The 24,931-nt window shown below is 40.5% G+C and overlaps 1 protein-coding gene across 5 annotated transcripts in view; it reads left to right on the top strand.

The window, feature by feature from the left end:
- KIF21A (kinesin family member 21A) overlaps positions 1-24,931 on the top strand; it is a 173,314-nt gene that overhangs the window by 117,676 nt on the left and 30,707 nt on the right. For 3 of the 5 annotated variants that reach the window (XM_083182937.1, XM_083182938.1, XM_083182935.1), the window contains 6 exons: positions 6,217-6,411; positions 12,244-12,345; positions 14,732-14,897; positions 19,087-19,107; positions 21,710-21,770; positions 22,109-22,163. In XM_083182937.1, coding sequence (XP_083039063.1) covers positions 6,217-6,411; positions 12,244-12,345; positions 14,732-14,897; positions 19,087-19,107; positions 21,710-21,770; positions 22,109-22,163 — 600 coding nt within the window. The remainder of the gene's footprint in view (positions 1-6,216; positions 6,412-12,243; positions 12,346-14,731; positions 14,898-19,086; positions 19,108-21,709; positions 21,771-22,108; positions 22,164-24,931) is intronic. The other 2 variants (XM_083182939.1, XM_083182936.1) reach the window with 1 other exon arrangement.

Raw genomic sequence — 24,931 nt, 5'->3', positions numbered from 1 at the left:
TGTTTAGGTATAACATGCCTTTTGCTACTATCCTGATGATAAAACTGTTTTGCGCTAGCTCGCAGCTAAATGACAGGTTACGTTAATGTTCATACAGTATTTTTCAAGTTATGCACTGGTTTATAGATGTGTTGTTTATTGGACAATTTTCTTATTGGGCCTACATGGGCGGTGGCACTAGGCCACCTATAGAGCCCCCACCTTCTCCCGTACTACTGCATTTGTCTCCCCTTACCTCCCTGCAGTAGTCATGTCGGTCCGATATAATGGACCGTTTTGGTTTAATATTTTCCCTTTCCTTTTCAATTTGTTCCCTATTCTCCCCCTAAGTTACAGCCCTCCCCCTCACACTAGACCCTGTCTTGTACCTCAAAAATATGTACACCTTACATACCATATAAACATTACGCTATTGGTTGACCTTTTCACCCATCATTTTGCCCATGCGATCCTATGACGACTAAGATCCTTTCCTTGAATGTAAAGGGACTGAACTCCCCCAACAAACGCAGACTTGCCCTCACTTTCTTCCATAAGCAGAGGGGAGACGTGATCGCTCTACAGGAGACTCACTTTTCCTCCGTAAACCCCCCTATATTTAGAGATAACAGATATCCTCTGGGATTTTATGCTAGTGGTCAGGTTAAACGTAATGGTGTTGCCATTCTTTTCAGCAATAAAGTGACATTTGTCCAGCACTCCCTTACTGCGGACAAAAAGGGGCGCTATCTAATCCTGACTGGACTGCTAGATGACAAATTGGTTACCCTGGTCTCAGTATATGCTCCTAATTCTAACCAAATCCCCTTCTTACGTAAATTATTTCTTCTAATCCGCAAAGTAGCCAAAGGGTCACTACTAATAATGGGAGATTTCAACTTGGTATTAAACCCACATATAGATAAATCTAACAAACCTCTCACGACTAGGCTCCCTCCCCCCCCGGACCTTCCTTAGCATTCCGCAACATGCTAACTGAATTCGACCTATATGACATCTGGAGAACTCATAACCCATCGGGCCGCGAATATACATTTTTTTCAAACGTCCACAATTCATACTCTAGAATTGACATGCTTTTATGTGACAAATGGACCCTACAGCACTCCAAAGACATAGACATCCTCCCCATCACCTGGTCTGACCACGCCCCGATACTGTGGAAATGGTCTTTAAATAACTTCAATATCCCTCCCAGACCTTGGCGCTTAGCTCCTCATCTTCTAACTGACCCGCTGCCTAATAAAATTATTTCGGACAGTATATCCTCGTACTTCGCTAACAATACCCCGCAAGACACGTCTACATTCACACATTGGTGTGCATTCAAGGCGGTTACTAGGGGTGCTGCTATTCAGGCCGGGGCTGCCCTCAAGAAACAAAACATTCAAAGACAAACAGACTTAGAAAATAAAATTAGGGATTTAGACTGCAAGAACCAATCCTCCCCTTCCGCTGCCCTCAGGAAAGAGCTTTCAGAAGCTCGTAGTCAATTACAGAAAATGCTCCTGGCCCAAACTCAGTTGGCCTTGAACAGACTCCGTACAAAATTCTATCTATCAGGGAATAAATCCGGGAAAATGTTAGCACGTAAACTGAGAATGCAGCATGCCAAGAATAGGATTAAGCTCATACATTCCCCATCTAAGGAGAAACTCCTAAACCCAACGGATATATCTAACCAGTTTGCTAAATATTACTCTCAACTATATAACCTATCTCTAGACCCAGACACCCCCCAACCCTCTAAAATGTCTATATCCTCTTTCCTAGAAGGAGTTAATTTGCCTTCCTTATCCAATGATCAGTTAGAAGTCCTAAATGCCCCCTGGTCTCCGTCTGAAGTAGATGCTGCTGTTAAATCCCTACCTAGGGGCAAAGCCCCAGGCCCCGACGGGTTTATCAATAATTTTTACATCACTTACCGCGAAACCCTCACACCCTATCTGACTGATCTTTTCAATACTATCACATCTTTGGGTTCCCTCCCCAAGGAAATGCTGGAAGCACAAATAATAACCCTGCCCAAACCAGGAAAAGATCCAGCCCACTGCCAGAACTATCGTCCGATAGCTCTGCTGAACAGCGACACTAAATTGTTCGCAAAACTTATAGCTCTCAGAATTAAAAATTATTTGCCTATGCTGGTACACCCGGACCAGACGGGGTTTGTCCCAGGGAGGCAGTCGTCTGATAACACACGTCGAGTGTTTAATTTAATTGACTCTCTCACGGATGATCAGGGCCTTCTGCTGCTGTCTTTAGACGCGGAGAAGGCCTTTGACCGCTTAAACTGGGAGTATATGCAGACTGTCCTCTCTAAATTTGGGTTTAGGAATCAGATTATGTCTTCTATTTTGGCATTATATAGTACCCCCACGGCCCGGGTGTTTAGCAATGGCTTTCTCTCAGATCAGTTTCCCATTTCCAATGGAACAAGGCAGGGCTGTCCCCTCTCCCCAATAATATTCGTGCTATCTATTGAACCCCTTGCCTCCAAAATTCGTGCTGACCCTGATTTTCCCGGTCTCCAATCAGGATCCTCATCGCATAAGCTAAGTCTCTTTGCGGATGATATTTTACTTTTTGTTTCTGATCCCTTACGTACATTGCCCCACCTACACGATACTCTAGACAGTTTTAGTAAAGCCTCATACTACAGATTAAACACCACAAAAACTGATGCCCTACCCATTAAGTTAGCTGACTCATACCCAATTCTGTCCTCTAAATTTCCATATAACTGGCAGAAAGTGTCTATACGCTACCTGGGTATAAATATCCCATCAGACACTGGGAAGGTCCTTGAGGTTAACCTACCACCCCTTCTTAGTTCATTAGAATCTCTTTCCAAATCCTGGCTTGCGTTCGATGTCTCATGGATGGGACGCATGGCTGCCTTTAAAATGTCCCTATTACCTAAACTCATGTATCTCTTCCGCACGATCCCCTACACTTTCCCGAAAAAAGAGCTTGCCAAATGTAACTCAATCATGCTCAAATATATCTGGTCCTCAGGTCCTCCTAAACTGGCTCGCTCTAAGATGACCCTCCCTAGAGCCAAAGGTGGATTGAACCTCCCAGACCTAGGTTTATACCATGATGCCTGCAAACTGGCCCAGATAAAAACTTTCTTTGAAGCACGCTCAGAATCAAGGTGGGTGGATCCTGAGATATCGCATGCAACGACCCCAATCGATGATCTGTTTAGAATACCTAAACAACTCCGACCTGATCTCTCCTCACTCCTCCCAACTACTAGGGCCTCTATTGCAACCTGGGATGCATTGATTTCTAGACTCCCCCACCCCATATCTCAACTCCCACTAATTTCATTGAAATCATTACCCAAACTAATACCCAATCTACATCTTGCCAGATGGACCACGCTAGGTATTTCTAAACTACGTGATATTTTGGAAGGCCAGCATATCCTCCCGTTCTCTGCCCTCCAGCAGAGATTCTCTCTCCCCAAATCTGAACTACTGCATTATTTTCAAATTTGTCACTGGTGGAATACTGCCCATCCGTCTAATAGTATACCTAGTAACTTTGATTCACATATCTACTCCCGACTTAACCTACTAAACTCGAAAGGGGATGTTACATTCTGGTATAGAACATTGATAGACATTCCAAATTCCCCTAAGTCAAATGCACAGACTAAATGGGAAGCTGACTTAGGTATGACCCTCTCGGACGCTCAATGGAGCAAAATTTTTCTCTCCTCCTATGCTATGTCAAAATGTATGAACCATACCGAGATGCACATAAAGTTAATACACAGATTATACCTAACCCCAGCCAAATTACACTCCTTCTGGCCCACATGTTCCAAGTTCTGTTGGAGACATTGTGGCAATACTGGTCACATATACCATATATTCTGGTCTTGCCCCCTTCTCACTGTGTTTTGGAAGGAAGTATTTGACCTAGCAAATCAGGTCTTAGACACAGCACTATTACCCACTCCATTAATAGCCTTATTTAATATATTTCCCGACACGGTCTTACCTAACAAACGCTATGTTCTAGGCCATATATTCATTGCGGCCCGTGCAGCCCTGGCCCAGTGCTGGAAACAAAACGCCCCTCCTCTACTTTCAAAAGTTACTCAGAAAATTAACTTTAACTTCACCATGGAAACACAATATGCTTCCCACTCCGGCTCTGTATCTGCTTCAATGGCTCGCTGGTTGCTTTGGCATGAATATGTTACTAGTGGAGCAGGTACATCGCACATTTCCAAATCACCCCAATGTGACCCCCTCCAATTCAGCCTTAACGAGAGACAAGCAGAATCTACAGACTCTTCTTGATCCCTTAATTCTCCACTCTATAACCTGCTTGCGTGGTTGCGTTACGTACTTAATGTTTATCTAACTATTTTTACTGCTAGATGTATTTGGCTAACATAGATATAGCTTACATTACTATTATGGTTAAATACTTTACCTGATGTTTCTGTTTAGGCTTACTGAATTCTCATTGTGTACCGTATGACGATATTTCTTGCCTGCCTACTTATGCACAGAGTCTATGTACCCTCCCCCCACCCCTTTGTCCCCCCCTGTTCCCCCTCCTTGTTCTACTTTATTCTGTAACCCCCCATCAAAAATTTCAATAAAATATTGATGTTAAAAAAAAAAAAAGATTTTTGGAAAATGTAAAAATAAAAAAACTAAGATATCACATGTACATAAGTATTCACAGACTTTGCTCAATGCTTTGTTGATGCACCTTTGGCAGTAATTACAGCCTCAAGTCTTTTTGAATATGATGCCACAAGCTTGGCGCACCTATCTTTGGGCAGTTTCCCCTATTCCTCTTTGTAGCACCTCTCAAGCTCCATCATGTTAAATGGGAAGCTGCGGTGCACAGTTATTTTCAGATCTCTTCGGAGATTTTCAATCGGATCCAAGTCTGGGCTCTGCCTGGGCCACTCAAGGACATTCACAGAGTTGTCCTGAAGCCACTCTTTTGATATCTGTCGCCCCAGTATGTGGTCAAGAGTACTTTAGAGCAGGTTTTTGTACATTACTGCATTCATCTTTCCACCTATCCTGGCTAGGATCCCAGTTCCTGATGCTGAAAAATAACCCCACAGCATGATGCTGCCACCACCATGTTTCACTGTAGGGATGGTATAAGCCTGATGAGTGGCGCCTGCTTTCCTTGAAAGATTAAGCCTGTCATTTCCGTTAAAGAGTTGAATCTTTGTCTCATCAGACCAGAGAATTTTTTTTTCTTATGGTGTGAGAGTCTTTCAGGTACATTTTGGAAAACTCCAGGCGGCTGCCATATGCTTTTTACTAAGGAGTGGATTAAATCTGGCCACTCTACCAAACAGGCCTAATTGATGGATTGCTGCAAAAGATGGTTGTTCTTCTGGAAAGTTCTCTCTCTATAGAGGAATGCTGTAGCTTTGGCAGAGTGACCATTGAGTTCTTGGTCACCTCCCTGACTAGGGCCCTGCTCCCCAATCACTCAGTTTAGACGACCATCTCTATTAAGTGTCCTGGTACTTCCGAGCTTGATGGAGGCCGATGAGCTTATTGGGACCTTCAATGCAGCAGATATTTTTCAGTACCCTTCCCCAGATTTGTGCCTCAAGACAATCCAGTTTCGGAGGTCTAAAGACAAATACTTCCTGCTTGGTTTGTGCTCTGACATGCACTGTTAAGTGCTGGACTTTATACAGACAGGTGTGTGCGCCTTTCCAAATCACGTCCAATCAACTGAATTTACCACACTATTAATCATTTTGTTTTGTGACAATTGTTCTCCCTCTGATCTTTTTGATTATTTGTATAAGCTTCATGCCAAAGGCTGTGAATACTCATAAACATATGATTTAATTTTTTTTAATTTTTTTTACTTTTCACATTGTCATCGGGTATTGTGTGTAAACTTTTGAGGGGAAAAAAATATTTATCCCATTATGGATTAAAGCTGTAACATACCAAAATGTGGAAAAAGTGATGCACTGTGAACGCTTTCAGGATACACTTCACTACCTCTTTTCTTAGGTAAATTTTTGAGGGGAAAAATAATTTATCCCATTATGGATTAAAGCTGTAACCTACCAAAATGTGGAAAAAAAGTGAAGCACTGTGAACACTTTCAGGATACACTTCACTACCTCTTTTCTTAGGTAAATGCTGCGTGTGGCTTATTTACTGTAGTTTTATCTGTTTATTCCTTTTCCTATAACAGCAACGCGAGGAACTCACAAAAAGGAAAGAAAAAGTTATAAGGAAAAGGGACCGAATTATAAAGGACAATGGAGATATTGACAAAAATATTAACAACTTGAATGAAGAAATTGAGTCATTGACTGCAAACATTGACTACATTAATGACAGCATATCTGACTGTCAGGCCAGCATTGTGCAGATGGAAGAGGCCAAGGTAACTATTACTTTTGCAGTGGTTTGACCAAAGGTGGCTGATAATAGAATTGATATTTTCTTATACATACCTGAAATTACAGTAAAGTTTTTACTGCATTAAAATGTGCATATGAAAGGGGCATTCAGTGCATGCCGATTATTTTTAACATTTTTACTATTTTTGACAAGCTGCAGATTTGACAATTTAGAAGCCCTTTTTAAAAAAGTTGAATCTGTATTTTCAAAACTGGCTGTTATATTGTAGAATCTGCATCCGTTTTCAACTGTCGGATAGATTGTATAGGTCACTCCATCCAACAGGGTCGCTCTGCATTTTATTTGCACCCCATGCTGAAGCACAAGATTGTGAGTGTGCCTATTGTCTATGGAAATAGAAAAAATTAAATATATGTATGTATGTATGTATGTATGTGTATATGTATGTATGTATGTATATATATATATAAGAAAACTTGATATCCAAAGATATATGAAGGACAGCACTCCTTGAGTTTTAAAGTCCAATCAGACACAATTTATTTCTGGTCAATAAATTTTGAGCGTCAGACTTATATGCAAAAATACTTAGTATGGATAATGGGGGTCACACATATAATCACCCATTCTCGTGGTTTTAAGCAGTCGGCAGTCGACGGTACCGTTTCGGCTAAACAGCCTTTCTCACAGACTGACCCAAGCATACTAACACTCAAACAGTGTTAAATAGGCACCATCACCTCACACAATGAGCTCACACAGCTGCTGTGTGTCTCCCATCAACCAATCACAGTTAAGTCAGCCCAATAGCAGTAATGCCCGGAACTCCATATAAGGAGTGTTGTTTATTGAATGCAGAGTACTGGCCGCTTCCCCCACTTGCGTGGGCCTCATCTACCTATCACCAGTCTCCCTTGTCACCACACACTCCAGACGTGTATGCGTACAGGTGCCGGAAGACGAGAGTGGAACGCTGCGCTTCACGCGGCGTCACCCGCGTCATCACTATGCGCCGCTGACGTCAGGTATCTGTAGGGGAGTCAGTGTTACACGCCATCTCCTGGCGCGATCCCGACTCATACCCTGGACCGCATCATGGAACGCTCCGCCATCTTGGAGGTGGTAAGGAGACATAAAATTACGGGACGAGGGTTGCGGTCGCCATCTTAAGGGAGTCACGGCTCCCGGCTTACTAAGGCTGCAGTATATGAAATAAAACTCAGGTATATGGCAAATCTGGTGCTAAATATGGGCTACCCGCTGAGAAGGTTGATGGGTTCCACCACAACACAACTAAATGTGAAAAATCAAAAAATATCAAAAATATATATACATATTTACAGTAATCAGCATTTTCGAAATGGACACATAGCACAAAATGACAATCTAGACCCATAGAGAAATGGTCATAATAAGCAAATAATTAGTCGATTCAGAGCAAGGGTGCCTAAGAGGCTATGTGTTACAGATAGGCTGAGAGGGGGTATTCCTCATTAAGTCCCCTCAGGATAAAGTGTCCAATTTGCGTATCCACTGACACTCTCTTTGCAACAACAATTTGTGTCTATCACCTCCTCTCCTTAGTGGAGGTATATGGTCAACAATCATGAACTTAAAGTCCCGTAACGAATGTCCAGCAGACACAAAGTGTCTCGCCACCGGAGGCGTATTGATGTCAACACCACTGAGTGCTTTTTTAACCGAAGATCTGTGCATCCCTATCCTCTCTTTGGCCATCCTGATGGTCTTGCCAACATACAGTTTATTGCAAGGACAGAGGGTGACATATATGATGTATTTGGATTCGCAGTTTAATCGATGGTAGATGGGGAAGATTTGACCAGTGGTAGGATGGGTGAATTGTGTGCCCGTGACCAAAGCGCTGCAGTTGGCACATTTTGTGCATTTATAAGTGCCATTCTTCGAAGCCAACCAGCCACTTGTAGGTTTTGCTGGACTGATATCTGAATATGATATTCTTTGTTTAAGATTGTTACTCCTTTTATAGCTGAAGAGTGGAGTATTGGTGCACTCTGCACCCAGCACAGGATCGGTACTCATAATGTGCCAATGTTTTAAAACCGCAGTTTTCAATAAGTTTGAGTTAGTTGAATATGTTGTCGGGAACACAATTCTTTCCATTTTGGTTTCACTAGTGGATGCCTTTAGGAGATCCTCACGGTTGAGGGCCTCACATTTCAGTACCGCGGTACGTACTTCATTTTTATCGTATCCGCGGTCTAGGAATTTTTTGGCCATATCCTGAAGGTCTTTGTGTAGGTCATCTCGATTAGACGTGATTCTAGCCACACGTATCAGTTGCGAAAACGGTAACCCTCTCTTTAAAGGCTGGGGATGGAAGCTGTCATACGCAAGGAGTGTGTTTTTGTCGGTTTGTTTCTTATACACTTTGGTGCTGTATTGGTCATTGATGGTTGTAATAGTCACGTCTAGGAAGTTGATAGTGACCGGATCGATGTTGCATGTAAACCTTATCAGGCCTGGCAGTCCATTCAGATTTAGGACAAAGTCCTCAAGTTGTTTTTTGGTACCCGTCAAGACTATAAAGAGGTCGTCAATGTACCTCATGTAGAGAGCTATATACTTGGAATAGCATGTATTGGACATGATATACAGTTTTTCATAATGGTACATGAACAGGTTGGCATACGATGGGGCCATATTGGACCCCATCGCAGTGCCAACCAGCTGCAGGTAAAACGCATTGTTGAATAAGAAGTAATTCTTATGTAGAATTATGTCAATAAGTAATAGTAGGTAGTCTATGGGTGGACCCACATAGTCAGAACTTGTTGTCAGGATCTTGCGAACTGCCTCTATACCTTCTATGTTGGAAATGTTGGTATAGAGGCTGCTAACGTCAAGTGTCGCTAACAGGCTGTTGGTTGGGGGTCCCCCAAAGTCACGTAATTTTACCAAAAAGTCAGTCGTGTCACGTATGTAGTAAGGGGTTTTTTGTACCACAGGTTGCAGTTGGTAGTCGACAAATTGTGACAAGGGCTGGCTTAGGGAACCCCTGGCTGATATAATTGGTCTGCCAGGGGGAGCCTCAAGGCTCTTGTGTATCTTTGGGAGTATGTACATAAGTGGGATTTTGGGGAAATCCTGTTTCAGGAACATAGAGGTTTGATTGTCTACCCAACCATTAGACACTCCCAGATCTATAACTGAATCTATTTCCCTTTTGTAGTTGGAAGTAGGATCAAAAGGAAGTCTCTTGTAACAGGTAAGGTCGTTCAGTTGTCTCATCACCTCGGTAACATAGTCACTGTGGTTGAGAATAACAATGCCCCCGCCTTGTTATATATATATTACAAGTTGTAATCCTCCAAAACTTTTTGAAGCTATTTGGAAGGAGTGCTGCTGTTTTTCCAGTTGTATGCAAGCCCTGCGAGCGGGCACCCGCCTAAGCATTGCTCTGTAATTGGAGTGCCTGTATGTATGTATGTATGTATGTATGTATGTATATATATGTGTGAGATTATATACACACACACAGGGTCTCTATATAAATATGGGGAGGTAAGGGTATTTAGCAACCACTGCTGTCACATAAAATACAGGTACATTAACACTTTTTGAGTGCCATGTGAATTTGTCTAAATTGGTGTGAAAATTGCCAAGCAAACCTTTTTATTCATCCTAATGAACTGTACTGTTTACCTTTTTATATAGGAAATGTAAGATTTTTTTTTTACACAGATTTAAAATTTGACTTTATAGAACAAATGTGTGCAATGCTATTTTTCACATTGCTCTCAGAGGTAATATCTTATATTTTGTAAATAAACATAACACTTGTATGTTATCTATAAGCTTGAAATATTCAATAAAGAATAGGACCTGTAGACTAAAATTGTGTTTTTATTTTATGAAGAATTATAAGGTTTGAAAACTTGAGTATAATGCAATTGGGGGGAGGGGGGGTGGATTGGGTTAAGAAAGGTGGGCACAGATTGTGAAAACAGATAGGGAAAGAGATAAATATGCAAGTAAGAAAAAGGAAAGAAGAAAATAGAGAAAAGAGAAAACCTTTTATAGCTACTAGTAAAGTTAATATAATAATGTGCATAAAGTGAGTATTGAAAAGCACTGGAGCGCCCCACCACACCTCCCAACTAATGTGTTATAGTGTTATCAAAGTAGTATCTTTACCTGGGGGAAAACAAGTGTTAAATTGTCTTACTACATCGGGTGGTTGTGTTAATATAGATTTGTCCCAAATACGTAAACATTTGATAATATAAGAACTCTTCTGCAATGAGACTTCCATACATGACAATGTAAAAATTAAAATTAGTTTATCTTTGAAGATATTTAAAGAAGGTGGAAGGGTCGATATCCACTGTTGTAGTATACATTTGCAAGCAACATTGGATACAGTATAATGGTTAGAAAACATCTATTGTCAGAAGAAAGTCTAATAGAGGTGTCTAATATGCCTAAAGGTGTCTTCCTTAAGTCTTAAGTCAGCTGTGTAGAATTTAAGCTGTTTTGTAGAGATCTTCAGCAGCATGTAAAGTGTGGAGCAGCCATCTTGGGCTCTTCATTCCGGAGTTAAAGATATCCCTAAGGGGTAAAAGGTTATTCTTATACTTGGACCAAAAATCTACGGATCATTGGGCAATCCCATAAACAGTGAAGTAGTGTAGCTGGGGAATAAGAGCATTTAGGGCAGGATGCGGAGTCGAGCATTCCTATCACATTAGATCTGGAAGGAAAAAGGTATCCTCTGTAAAAAAGTTTGTACAACATTTCTCCATAAGATGTAGTCTGCAAGACTGACAATGAATATTTCAGGGTGTTTAAAATATTGGAAATTTGAAGATGTGAAAATTTCTCTTATCAAATTGTCATTCCTTAATGATGGATAATGGAAAAATAAGGGGTTTATATATATGTGTATAGTAAAATTATATACTGTAGACTAAGTTGGGTTTAGTGGGAGAGACATTAGATTGTCTAATTAGTTATTCTTATGTCTTGTGGAAAGATTTTGGTTTTGGATAAAAGTGAGTCACCTGGAACAAAGCAAAGGTATGGCTGTGTGTAAAGGAAAACTTATCCATGATCTGATTTATTGAGTAAGGTTTTCTGAGATGTCGACTAGTTGACCTACAGACATTCCTCACTTAACGACCTACCTATTTATCAACTGATCAGAATTATGACCAGGCCTTCTTTTACCGACCGCACTGCGACTGCTCAGACTTACGACCCCGCCCGCTCGCACTTAAGAACTGCTCGCCTACCCATTCGTATTTACGACCCACCCAGACTGTTTAGTGACCCGTGCTGTGCACGTTTTTCAGCGTCTCCACGACCTGTCAGAGAATAGGAGGAGTATGACTTTTTTTTCTTTATTTAGAAGTGTACTTGTGTTATGTATTTTTATACACGTTCGTTTAATGACCAATTTGTTTAACGACCGAGTCGTAGGAACGCAACCCGGTTGTTAAGTGAGGAAAATTTATTCCGCCTTCTTTGCAAGATTTTTAAACTGATTTTGGGCTTTTTACCTGACCAAATAACTGTGGAAGGATGCATTTTATTATTTTGTTTATTTTTTGCTTTTAGTAATATGGGTAAAACTTGAATAGGGTATAGAAGTTTAGGAAAAATAAATCATTTTAAAGAAAACTATATGAACGAGGATAATCCTATATATGGTTTAATGTTACACAACTTGGGTCATTGATGCACACTGAGGTTTTATACATGCCATACATTTTGTTTATTCTGGGTAAGATTTTGTCCACCATTTATATATAATGCCTACCATAGTTCTTTCCGGTCAGATGTAATCGTATTATTTTATATCTTTATTGTCTAGGAAGAAGGTGATACATTGGACGTAACTGCCATTATTAGTTCCTGCACTTTAACAGAGGCACGGTATCTGCTTGATCATTTCCTTTCCATGGCTGTTAACAAGGTAAAATATATACACATACATCTATATAAAGCATTTTCCTTTGTTTAATACAATATGTTCACAAATGGATATTGTTAAACAGTGAAATAGTGTAAGTTTATGTGTTAAAATAAAGCTTTTGCCTTTTGGCTGTTAAACCTATACCCTGGTGCGCTGAGGTCCTACAAAAAATCACTACTAAAGTTTCTGAATGGTGCGGCAAAAGCCGTTATACCGGTACACTGGAGATCTACCTCCCCCCCCCACAATTAAAGAATGGTTCGCACGAGTGGATTTGTATATGACTATGGAAGACCTGAGGGTACCTCCAGAACGCACCCAGGAGTTTGCGGCGATTTGGCTCCCATGGATGGAGTTTAAATCTACACAGACTTACCAGGCGAATAATTAAATATAGATGGCTATATATGTTTGTGATTACCAACCACAATCCCCTTTACTTCTCTAATTCCTCCCCCCTTTCTTTTCTCTGAATATTCCTTTCCTTAATCTTTTCTGTTTTTTCCCCCATACTATTCCTATGGGCTATTTACATGTATTGTAGTTTGTTTCGAGTTTGCATTGTGTGAATCAAAGAATAGATATGCTTCAGAAAAAGATCACCTGAAACCGATAAAGTAGACACAATATGTTCTTTTATTGTTACATAAGCGGTACAGCTGATATGTACTTTTCATTGAGTATTCCATAATGCTTACGTTGGTTGTATGTTTGAACTATTTTCGAAACCAATAAAAAGATATTGAAAAAAAAAAAATAAAGCTTTTGAATGATAACTGTTTATATTTTAAATTCTGGGAACTTTAGTCATGACTGATGGTACGTCCTGACAGCTGTGACCCTGACCCGTTTTCGTTTTGACAGCAAATCGCCAGGCGGGATTCAATGTCCTGCCTGGTGATCAGCAAAAAGGGGTGTCCACATAAACGGCCGTGGATTGTCGCGATCTGGCTGTGATTGCGACAATTCACGTCAAACTGGGCCTGACAGCTTTTAAAATCAGGCCCGTTCTGTCGATCTACCTCTTCAATGCTGTCGGTCAAGGCAGCATTGACTAGGCGCCCGCCGCTATTTCCCCCATTTGAAATAGCGGCAGGGATTGAATACCGCCATAGTCTTGCATACAATAATACCCTACACTACAGAAATTGTTAGCGCCAGAGAAGGTACGTTTTTAATTCCCAGCTTTCCCTTATCCTTGCTTCAGAGAACTATGATGCAATTGGATGTCTACTTTTCAAAATCTGTATTTTTGGACTATCATGTTATTTCCACAAATAAAAAAACAGTAAAATGTACACTGTATGTTTTGTTAGGTTGAATAAATGAACTAATGGGTTTTTTTGTTTAAAATTTTAAGTCTTATGAAAAAAAAGTCAGAAATATCGGCACTTTTCAACAATTTTTAGTTGAATTTGCATTTGACCTATTCAATATAAGTGCCATTTTTTCAACTGTCTGAAAACACATGGATCTGCAAAAAAACGACTATTTTTTGTGGGTAGAGAGTCGACTTTAAACAAATCTGTGTCATAAGGAAAGCCAGCCATAAATGGACACATTGAATAGGCTTTTTTTGTCTACTCAAAAATTCCGGACAAAAGTGCATACCCCAATTAGAGGGGGAATTCGGTTAGCCATGATAATTTAATGGGGGTAGCCTCATGCTTTTTTGATCTGGGCTTTTGAATTGTAGACTTTTTGTAGTGTTAATTTATCAGTTTTCTTGCATTAACACACAGTCCCGTATTCAATGCGGTCGGCGAGGGGGTTAAACAGCGGAAAACAAGCGATCCTCTCTGTTTAACCCCCGCGCCAGCCGCTCACTCTATTCAGTGTTCTGGGGGAATCCTCGCTGTCAGAGGACAGCAAGGATTCCTCCAAACAGCGAGGCTAATGCAGGGAGCCCGCTCCATTTAGCCGCGAGTCTCCCTGTTTTAGCAGCCGCATACACCAATTGGTATTGGTGTATGCAGGGGGTCAGTTAAATACTGATCCTGCGAGCTGTCACAGCTCGCCCGCAGCATTGAATACTGGCCATAGAATCCAGGGTAAGTTACTGGACCTAGTGTTCACACTTAAGGGGCTGATAAAAGCAGGCTATTTAACAGCAGTGTTTTGGAGAAAAAAAAAATCACAGTTAAGTTCAGCCATTGGGCTGTCTTCTTGGAAATAATTTAATCAGCCTGCAGTAAACTGCCACAGCTATTTGAATTCCTCACTTAGTGTTGAAGTGGTTAAACCCTTCTTCAGTTCTGCAAGAGGTTAAAAATGTTTTTTTCAGTACTGTTGGGGAGAGAAGTGCTGTTACTAATAAAATTTCACTAATTAGCAATTTAATTTTAGTTTAATTCTGTGATCTTATCTAATGATTTCTAATTTACAGGGTCTCTTAGCTGCCCAGAGAGAGGCTCAAATTAAAATTCTAGAGGGACGTCTGAAACAAACTGAAATCACAAGTGCAACCCAAAACCAGCTTTTATTCCATATGTTAAAGGAAAAAGCAGAATTGAATCCTGAACTTGATGCTCTTTTAGGACATGCCTTACAAGGTTATTTATTAAATTATACACTTGTTTTAATTGCATGTCTGAATCTTTGCATGTCTAGTATAAAAACAATTCTTTTGATATTAAGTAAATGCTGTACATAATTGCATGAAGCTATGGATTTAAAAGTAATCTATTATGTCATGGTGGCTGTTTTTTAAATTGATATTTTTTTTGTTTTCGTAAACATTTTTAAATCTATTTCGACAGAAGAACAAATTTAAATCCGGACTAGATTGACAAAAAATTTATTTTAGTGTAATAGTTATTTTTAATCTTTAATTACATTCCTGAAACAGTTTGTAACAAGTTTTATGGAAATTATATACTTTTGTTAGTAAAACATATATTAGCGTTAGTTAGTTGAAACAGTCAACTTGATTTCTCCTGTTTCTATCCACTATCCAGACAGATTTTTTATATATCTTGCTCTGTCATTGTAAATTTATGATAGGTAGTGGCTGAATTACTCAATGAAATGATGAAAGGTGGGCTTGTCTTTATACTAATATTCCAGCATTACTATTTATTATTCATTAAATCACAGATATAATTTAATTCCGAAAATAGATCTTACAGTACTTTAGGTACAAGCTGTATATTGTTCTTTTAACATATTTTAGTGGCAAGCGAGGTCCCATTTTAAACCCATTTCTGAATAATTATTTAAAAGGGGTGGGGTTGCTGTAGGGTTCTTTTATGTATTTTTTTTTTCAGGGAAAATATTTGTAACTTGCTGAGATAAAAGAATACGAAAAATCCTTTAGGAATGTAAAACAAACAAAATACTATACACTTGTTGACACTGTACAATTCATCAATTCATCATTTCACAAGTGATTTGGAATTATGTTGTTCCCTTAATAGAGTAAATCCAATACAACATATATTCCTTAGATATTTTAAAGATCACATGAAAAGTAATTATTAGAATATTTTCTACATTTATAGTATCAATTTTAAACTTTTCTCTAACCCCACACATAACCATTCTCTACTGGAGCCAAATTCACAATTATGTTGCTACCTGATATCTTTATGTGCCTAAAGTTATTGAATAAATGATTTGCCAAACTGTTGAGTAAATTACATTACCAATAGTGTCCAGCCTGAATGGTACATTTTTATAGAAGTCTAGAACTGATAGATGGGATAACTTTTTTTCCATAGACTTTTCTCTATATATATTTGTGTCCTTGAACTGTACTTGCCTTTACTCTAATTGTGTTTTGCAATATATACTTAATATGATCATCATATATTCATAGAAGACAACTTTTACATAAAAATAAACTTTGGGGATGCACACATTACCATCACCTTATCCGTATATATGGTTAGTCGAACCACAAATATTGGTGGTGCTCTTGCGCTAACAGAGTTGGCCCCTGACTTATGAAAATATGACTTTTAAAATAATGACTTGACAAATACTGTTGCTCTCATAAGATTGTGCCAAAATGTTGGTGGTGTGTACCACTGCAATAAAGCACAGAGTGTGAATACAAATCTTCAGGAGTTGACAGATGGCATTAAATGCTGGGTGGGCAGAAATATATAACGATTCTCCCTGTTGTAATTCAAAATATCAACCAGCAGCACTAATGATGTATGACAAAAAGAGTTGAAGTGCCCAAAATAATGGGAAGGATTTCAAACCAAATATATTTAATTCTTAGTATTTTTTTTATGATGACATTCCTACTTGCCATAGTGAATACATACTGCACCATCTTCTACCTGGGAAAGTAAACTGATTTGGTGATTCTGAGTGCATGTAATGCACACATGAATCCATTGATTCAACGTTTTGGAGGTGGCTCAGGTTTCTCAAGCTTTATTCCATAGTCTTTTAAAAATTGGAAACTATCAACTATTTTGTCTTATATATACTGTAACTCAACTAAATTTTAGTTATTTTCCCATCCTGTGTGTACCTAAACAAGTGTACCTAGACAAGTGTGTGTACCTAAACAAGATTTTATTTTTATTGGATTTATTTCTTGATTTTATTTTTTCGCAGTTCTAAAATGAACACTTTGAGCATATTATACTTGTCTAATTTCATACAAACCAAAAAGCCAACACAGCTGGCTTTTGGCCAAGGGTTCTCAGTACAGCTAACGAGTATCCCCTCCTTTAGGCTGACAGCTATAGGATGTCCAACTGTCATCACTGTGTTACCCATAGATGATACAGAAAAGGAGATGTATGTAATAACCTGTTAGATCCTTCTTTTTGGGGGGGAATCCATGGGGACCACAGGACTCCATCCTTTAGGCACCTGGCATATGAAAATGTCTTCATCGCCTTCCTCTATTTCTTTGGGCTTGTTAAATGGACCAAGAGCAAGATATAGGGGAGAGGTAGCCTGGGTTGCTGGGAATAGAAACGTTAACATTTGGTGCTCAGGTCCCAGCTCATCATCTATATGCAGTGTCACCGCTGGGTCCCCCTTGGATTTAAAGAAGAGGATTTAACAGTAAAGTAGATAAATCTCCTTTTTTCAACCAATGGAATTGAGAAGCCGTGCAAGTGAAGCAGCCACCAAAAAATTAATGGACACCCAACAAAGCCATCGCAAAATCTCTGCAACTGCGTACACATTTGCAGCATCTGTGAAATTCTTGGGAATATTGGCTCCTTGTGTGAGTCTGTGTTAATGATGGCAGTACACAGAGAACTGCCCCAAAACTATCATAACATACGTGCGTTTTTTCCCCACTAACCCTTACCTCCCTCAAATGATTTCTGATTGCCCCTGTGAGCATAAATCCTCACTGCGAGCAGCACCACAAAGGTACCTTGGCATGTGCTCCGTGCAACCTTCGCATATGCACAGTTTTCCAATGCTTGCTCAGCTGCGTAAATAACGGAATTGTATATAAATTGGGATCCGCCACTGTTCTTTTTAACTTCTAGTACTTTTATTGGCCCACTTGTCTGTATCACATCTTGAAAAACTAAATGTTTTGTAGTTCAGTCTTCCCATGGCCTATTTGTGCTGGCTATTAAATGGCACCAGATACTGTACATGTCTGTAAAGCCTCAATAAAGCTCACTGGAGTTAACATCACAAATGAATTAATACGTAATAAATAAAATGTAGAAAACATGTGACCTTCTGTTTTTAAATAAATGTTGCATTATCGTAGAAGACTTGTCGATGCTTCTCAATTCGGTTGTGGTATAGCTCACAGACAATGTCTAGGTCGACCGATAAAGTTGATATGCACAAGGTCGACACAAGCAAAAAGGTCAACATGGAAAAGATTGACATGAGTTTTTCATGTTTTTTTTTCCGTGTAACACCTGAGCGCGAGTATAACTCATTAGTGTACCACGTCCCCTCGCATAATTGACCTCGCTTGCCATGTTTCCAGCCAGGTGTCTTGCTGCACTCTGAATAATGTACTGTTCCTAATCTGAGTCATTGTGGATGGTAAATTATAAAAAAAAGGGCCACATTTGTGAAAAACCCATGTCAACCTTTTCATGTGTTGACCCTTTGCCATGTCGCCCTATTGTTCGGGATGAACTTTTGACTGTCTACTATATGGTGTCGACCTACACATTGTCTGTCAGCCATCCGTATATATGTAGATTTAATTCATGGGCATTCTAGGTACTCTCAAATACAGTAAATCACATTGTTTACAGAGTGACATTTCTTATAGCATATAATGACTCCTAGATGTTTTGTCATGAATTGCAAATGGTGTTTTTTGCTGCTATGCTTTACAAAGCAGCTACAAGTTCTAAAGCACTGATCAAAGCACATCTTATAGCAAGTGTTATTGCCACCTCTGTTTCTGGTTTAGTTCTTGAATTAGAAACTTAGGGCTCTATGTACTAAGCCTTGAAAAGTGGACAGATATAAAGTGCCAGCAACCCAACTCCAGTCAGGGCCTGTAACATGGCAGTTAGGAGCAGCTTCATAAATAGATACCTATATATTGTACTAAACTGACCGAGAAACCAGTATCTATAATACCATTCTGGATATATATACCCCACACCTTTATTCCTCAACAAATTGGCTATTCCTTAACAACTGTATTTTCTTATTCTTTATTTCATGTGATCTTTAAGTACATTTATTTTTGAGAATGGAGCTTGTTCCACTCAGCAGATGGATCTGTTTTTGATTGTGGTGTTGGTTTTTGTTTCCTTGTTGCTTTAACTTATACAGACCTAGATAGCATTCCACTTGGTAAGTATGTCTTTAGCTTGTTATGTGTTGTACAAATGCATGACTTACTAATTCTCCATAAGCACTAACCAGAAGACCACGCTGACCTTCTGAGAATGAGCTCATGTTGCATGTCCTACTATGACAACATTTCTGTAGCCATGTTTCCAGCTTCCCTCCTTTTATACATTAAACAATATATTAACAGCTGAATGCTGATACTATGGCTTCCTCTATGAGCACACCTTTAACATTTCAGTTTTAGGATGTTATATCACCATAACATTACAGTTCTAGGTCCCCCTCCTTGTATTAATCAGCTCACTTAGCAGCAATAAGACATCTTTTTTAACAGTTTTAACATCCATGTCTTTATAATAATGTATACTTTGAACAACTCATCAAATACACAGTAGTTCAAACCAAATAAATTTGTTTTTTTGGATGAGAAGGGCACACTGCATTACAATTCTTTTAAGGTAAGCTTACTGAAGGAATAAAAGGTTTTAAAAAGTAGGTGCTCGGGAGTTCTCTATTTATATGGCACAGGTTTGTTTGTTTTTTGTTAGCTTCTATTAAACTGACTATGAAACACATCTTTCATATGAGCAAGGACTGCTAAATGAGTTACCAGATGAATTAAGAAACATGGGTAATTAACTTTGGGTACTTTAATTCACTTCTTTGCTCATTTGCAGTGATAACGACATTTTATCAGTGGATTTTCAGGGTGTCCAAGTAATGTGCAGAATACTTTGATTTTAGAACGCTTTCTATTCATCTAAAAAATAGACTTTAATCTGTTTTCTGCAATTGAAAATAACTACAATTTATTAAACGGAGCAATTAACTCAAACAAACTCCACCCCTTGCAGCAACATCCTTGGCCTAATGTTGTTTACCATGTGTAAGCTTTAGTGCAGCATTTGGTGTATCCTTTTCACCTTTTTATTGTTTGTTATTTTAATGGATCAATAATCTGTTAGTTTATGTAATCAAAGCATTAGTAATGGTGTGTACACACGGTAAGATTTCTTTGCTATTCAACTTGCTATGCAATCTTTGCTAACTCATGTGCTATTTACATACAATTCATGCTATCTGCATTCGATTTTGCACTATATAGTATAGTCATTGCTGCCCTGTCTATCTGGCTCCGATTTGTGCTGTCCCAGGAGCGCGCATCGGGATCGCGAGGTAAAAAACTTGTACGATCTGCATGCAATTTTAACTATATAGTCAAAATCTCATGCTGGATTGTACTGTGTGTACACACCATAAGACCTAATATTGGGTAACCGTAATTGGAAATGTTGCTTTTTCATAGCTCTGATTTTTTCTAACTTACTGTACACTATTTAGTTAATACCCTAAAGTCTCCAAAGGTCCATAACACTTTATTGTGTAGTAGTCACCCTGGTCTGATTTAAATAATTGTCTGTGTTTTATTTTACTCATGGTGGTCTTCTCATTTGCATACACTGTAACTACACCACTATCTGAACCTGATAGCATTGTGACATGGCTGTTAGAGGATTATGGCAGGGGGGCCAAACCTGTCCTCAAGATCTACCAACAGTTCATGTTTTTCAGGCAACCTGTGCATCTATACTAGGAATAAATGCAGCAGGTTTGGAAATGTGACAGTATTGACTACAGCTGTGCACCAGCTAGGGGATTTGAAAAATGTGGACTGTTGGTAGATCTCGAGGACCGGTTAGGCCACCCATGGATTATGGTATAATGGGGCAGATGTATTAAGCTTTAACAAGAGATATATGCAAGGGTGATAAAGAGACATAAACGTCCAGCCAATCAGCTCCTTACTGACTTTATTCAAACACAGCCTGTTACATGGCAGTTAGCAAGTAATTGGCTGGACGTTTATCTCTCCTTATCACCCTTGCATTTATCTCTTGTTAAGGCTTAATACATCTGCCCCAATGTCACGTTAGGGGAATTGAAAATCACAGATTAGAAGAAAACCAGATTTTTAACTACTGTGAACTTTACCCATTACTGCTCTTTTGTTTTTTTGTGGGGTTCCTGATTTATCGCAGAGGCAAGATGATATCTAGCTTGTGAGGTATTATTATTATGGCTATCAGATTTCTGGGTCTAAAGGGCACATTAGCTGCTGAAATTAATCACCACACTTGTCAAGTTATACGGTGATAACGCCATGTCACAGAAACCGGTTTGGTGCACTGGTTTTAATAAAGGCCAGACAGTCGTTTAAGATGAGCAGCAATCTGGACGTTCAAGCACGTCCACCGCAGCTGACAATTTGTGCAGCATTGAAGGTCTGATTCATGAGGACAAGCACATATGAGTTAGTGATATTGCATGTGCCCTTAAGATGCAAAAATCTAATGACACTATGCACCTTAGTGATTGACCATATTTTTGGCAGCCCTGCATCATACAACTGAAGTAGGGACAATATACAGTAACTGACATAGAGCACAGTGTAATGGACATGAGAGGAAGCAGTGATCTACCTACTCTAGCTTTCCAGAAAATTAGAATGAAATAGCTCTTTGTTACCAACTTACTAAACCATCATTCATATTATACATTTCTTACAAGTTCTCACATGTGTGTATTTGTATTTTTATTTTAGAAAATCCTGACTATAGTAGTGATGAAGAAGGATCTCTGCACAGTCCTGGAACAGAAGGCAGGTATGTTGAGTGATGGAATCTACTTGAATCTCTTTTTAAAAGCTGTCCACTTAAACAAGCAGGTCGGTTACACATGCTCCCCATGAAGCAACATTGGATTATGTCATTTATTTTTTTCCAGCATAGCCCCTGGTGGCCCAAGTCTCCTGTCCATGGCGCTTCAGATGTTTTATATATTGGTTTTATTTAGAGTCTGCATGAGAAGATATTTAAAGAAACTGATGAATAGGAGTAGTTCCATCATATAGCAAGCGAGGGCACATGTCTTATCTACCCGCCCCTAAATGTGCAAACACTCAGCTGTACCTGCAGTAATTTGTGCCTTTTATTTGTTCTAGCTCCTTGTCCTCTGACCTAATGAAACTGTGTGGTGAGGGGAAGCCTAAGAGCAAGGTAATGGAGATGGATTTCTAGCAATCTATACAAAATTGCAACAAAATTTTAATAACACTCTGTAATGATTGGTCTGTCATGCGCGCACACACACACACACACACACACACACACACACACACACACACACACACACACACACACACAGTATGCTTTATAGTCTCCCCTAGAAAGCCCTAATCATGTTGCTTTATTATGCACATAATTAAAATCCTAACCCAAGTGTTTGTACATGTATAGTGTTTAAGATGTGCTATACACAAGCAGATGTACGTAACAAAATTATGTGTGGTATAGCTCACAGACAATGTCTAGATCGACAGTCAAGATCCATGGGCATCGAAATAGCAGTTGGGTACACATGGGATAATGAATCCGCGATGCTTGCCATTATTTATAGTAAGCATTTTTGATTGTGTGATGTACTCACTACTTTTTGCGTTTTTTCTTATTGAATGTTTTAAGCATTACTTTTTGGTGGTGTGCTGCTCGTTTGTGTTATACCTTACTTTAACACATTTCTATAGTATCAAATTTCTTGGACCGGTCACCCATAGTATATTATTTAATGTATGCATTCCAGGACCAGCATTCACATATTTCAGTAGCAGTGTTTTTACTTGAAAAAAACCTTAAAGATCTAGAGTCAAAATGTCATGGCAGCAGCATCCCAACAGCTGTTTTATTAGTCTAGAAAGCCGGCACTCCTATGTCCCAAATAATACCCCTTGGTGCCAGTAACCAGTGGCATAACTATAGCCACGCAGCCCCTGAATTGGCGGGGAGGCGTTGAGAAGGTGTGGGCGCCGGGGGGCTGCAGGGCTACAGTGGCCGCTGCCGCTGACGATTCTGTCTTGTGGGTCCCGGCTCTCCTGACATTCAGAAATTGGCTGCCCCCATACGAAAGACATTTTTTGAAGATGCTTGAGGAGTTGACTGCCAAAACTGCCACACAGCTGAATAAAGCCAGAATATTGATGGGTGAATATATTGTGTCCCACTATTCAAATGCTGTGAAACGGTTTTAGTCACGCTGGTGGCTTGAAATCAAATAAATAAGTATTTTTTCTATTCTCATCCTTTAAAACGGAGTGCTGCCCTATCTGTACCCTGATGGATACACAGTTTTCTTGTTCATGCATTTCTGATCCTGCACCCATATCAATCACTTCAGTTTAGTGTGCTCCCCCCATTTGCGGGACCCCCGTGACCCCAACTACCGCGATTCGCGGGATCCCTGCGACCCCCCCTCCCCCCATTCGCGGGCACCCCACCCATTCGTGGGACCCCCGCGACCCCCCCTCCCGCGATTCGTGTGACCCCCCTCCCGCGATCTCCAGCGATTCGCGCCACCCCCCCTCCAGCAATTCACGGCACCCCCCCTCCCGTGATTTGTGGACCCAAGCCCCCTCCCGCTATTCATGGCACCCCCCCGTGGACCCCCTCCCTCGATTTGCGGCCCTACGTGACCCCCCCTCCCGCGATTCGTGGCAACCCCTTGATTCACGGTACCACCGCGCCCCCCTCCCGCGATTTGCCCACACACCCCTATCACTACCCAGCCTCCTGTTTTCCTGTGTCGTGACCTCCACCAGTGGGGAGCCGCTGGCTCAAAAACACCCGACTATACTATTGCACACACACACCTAAACAACACGCACACACCCCCAAATGTCACTGTACCCTCCACACTATCAATGTACATCTTACTCTGTAACCGCTTTTTAATTGAACAAAACAATACACACCCCCTTCCACATCATATGCTCTCTATTTAACACATTTCACCTATAACTCAAGTTGCAATACAGGCATCTTACATACACTTCTAACCGTATTTCTCACAATACAAACGTTCACAAATTAAGGGGGCGCAGCCCCTTACGCCGGTGTGGAGAGCGCCCGTAGGGCGCGATGAATCACCTAGTATTTATTAAAAAGTCTCTTGTTCCACACAGTGGTAGCAGTTGTTCCAGAATATTAAAAAATGGACTTTGTTGATTTCAGGTACTTTAAAATAGCAAATGTGAGCACCCCGAAGCGTGGCGAGTGCAGCAAGCCCGGGAGGGGCGGCGGTACGCGTCCTCCGACCTTTTTATACCCCCACTATCCACGTCGGCGTGGAGTTGAGAATAGAAAGTGTGGCGAGTGCAGCGAGCCACCGAGCCCGAAGCGTGGCGAGGGGACGCGCATACCTGTGAAGCCCGCGAGGGGACGCGCATACCTGTGAAGCCCGCGAGGGGACGCGGATACCTGTGAAGTTATCCGTGTCCCCTCGCGGGGCTCACTGCGCTCGCCACGCTTTGGGCTCGGTGGCTCTCGCTGCGCTCGCCACACTTTCTATTCTCAACTCCACGCCGACGTGGATAGTGGGGGTATGAAAAGGTCGGAGGACGCGTACCGCCGCCCCTCGCGGGCTCGCTGCGCTCGCCACGCTTCGGGTTGACGTTGATCGTCATTTCACACTTCAGGGTGGTTATTTGTGGTCTGTGGGCCATTTAACATTGTTCCCTATGTAAAATCGGGTCAATTGGGCCATTTAACATTGTTCCCTATGTAAAATCGTGGTAATCGCGTCGGTCGCATCGCATTCAATTTTTTTGGTCGCATGCGATGCGACCGACGCGATTTACATTTTAACATGCATTTCTATGTAAAATCGCGGGCAACGCATCGGTCGCATCGCATGCCATTATAATGGCATGCGATGTACATGCGATGCCCGCGATGGGCGCCGTTCTAGGTAAAGAGTACCGCTGTTTGTACCC

Source organism: Crinia signifera, chromosome 4, assembly GCF_055691185.1.
Source record: "Crinia signifera chromosome 4, ASM5569118v1, whole genome shotgun sequence".
NCBI classification, from domain to species: Eukaryota; Metazoa; Chordata; class Amphibia; order Anura; family Myobatrachidae; genus Crinia; species Crinia signifera.
This window is presented reverse-complemented; position numbering and strand designations above follow the sequence as displayed.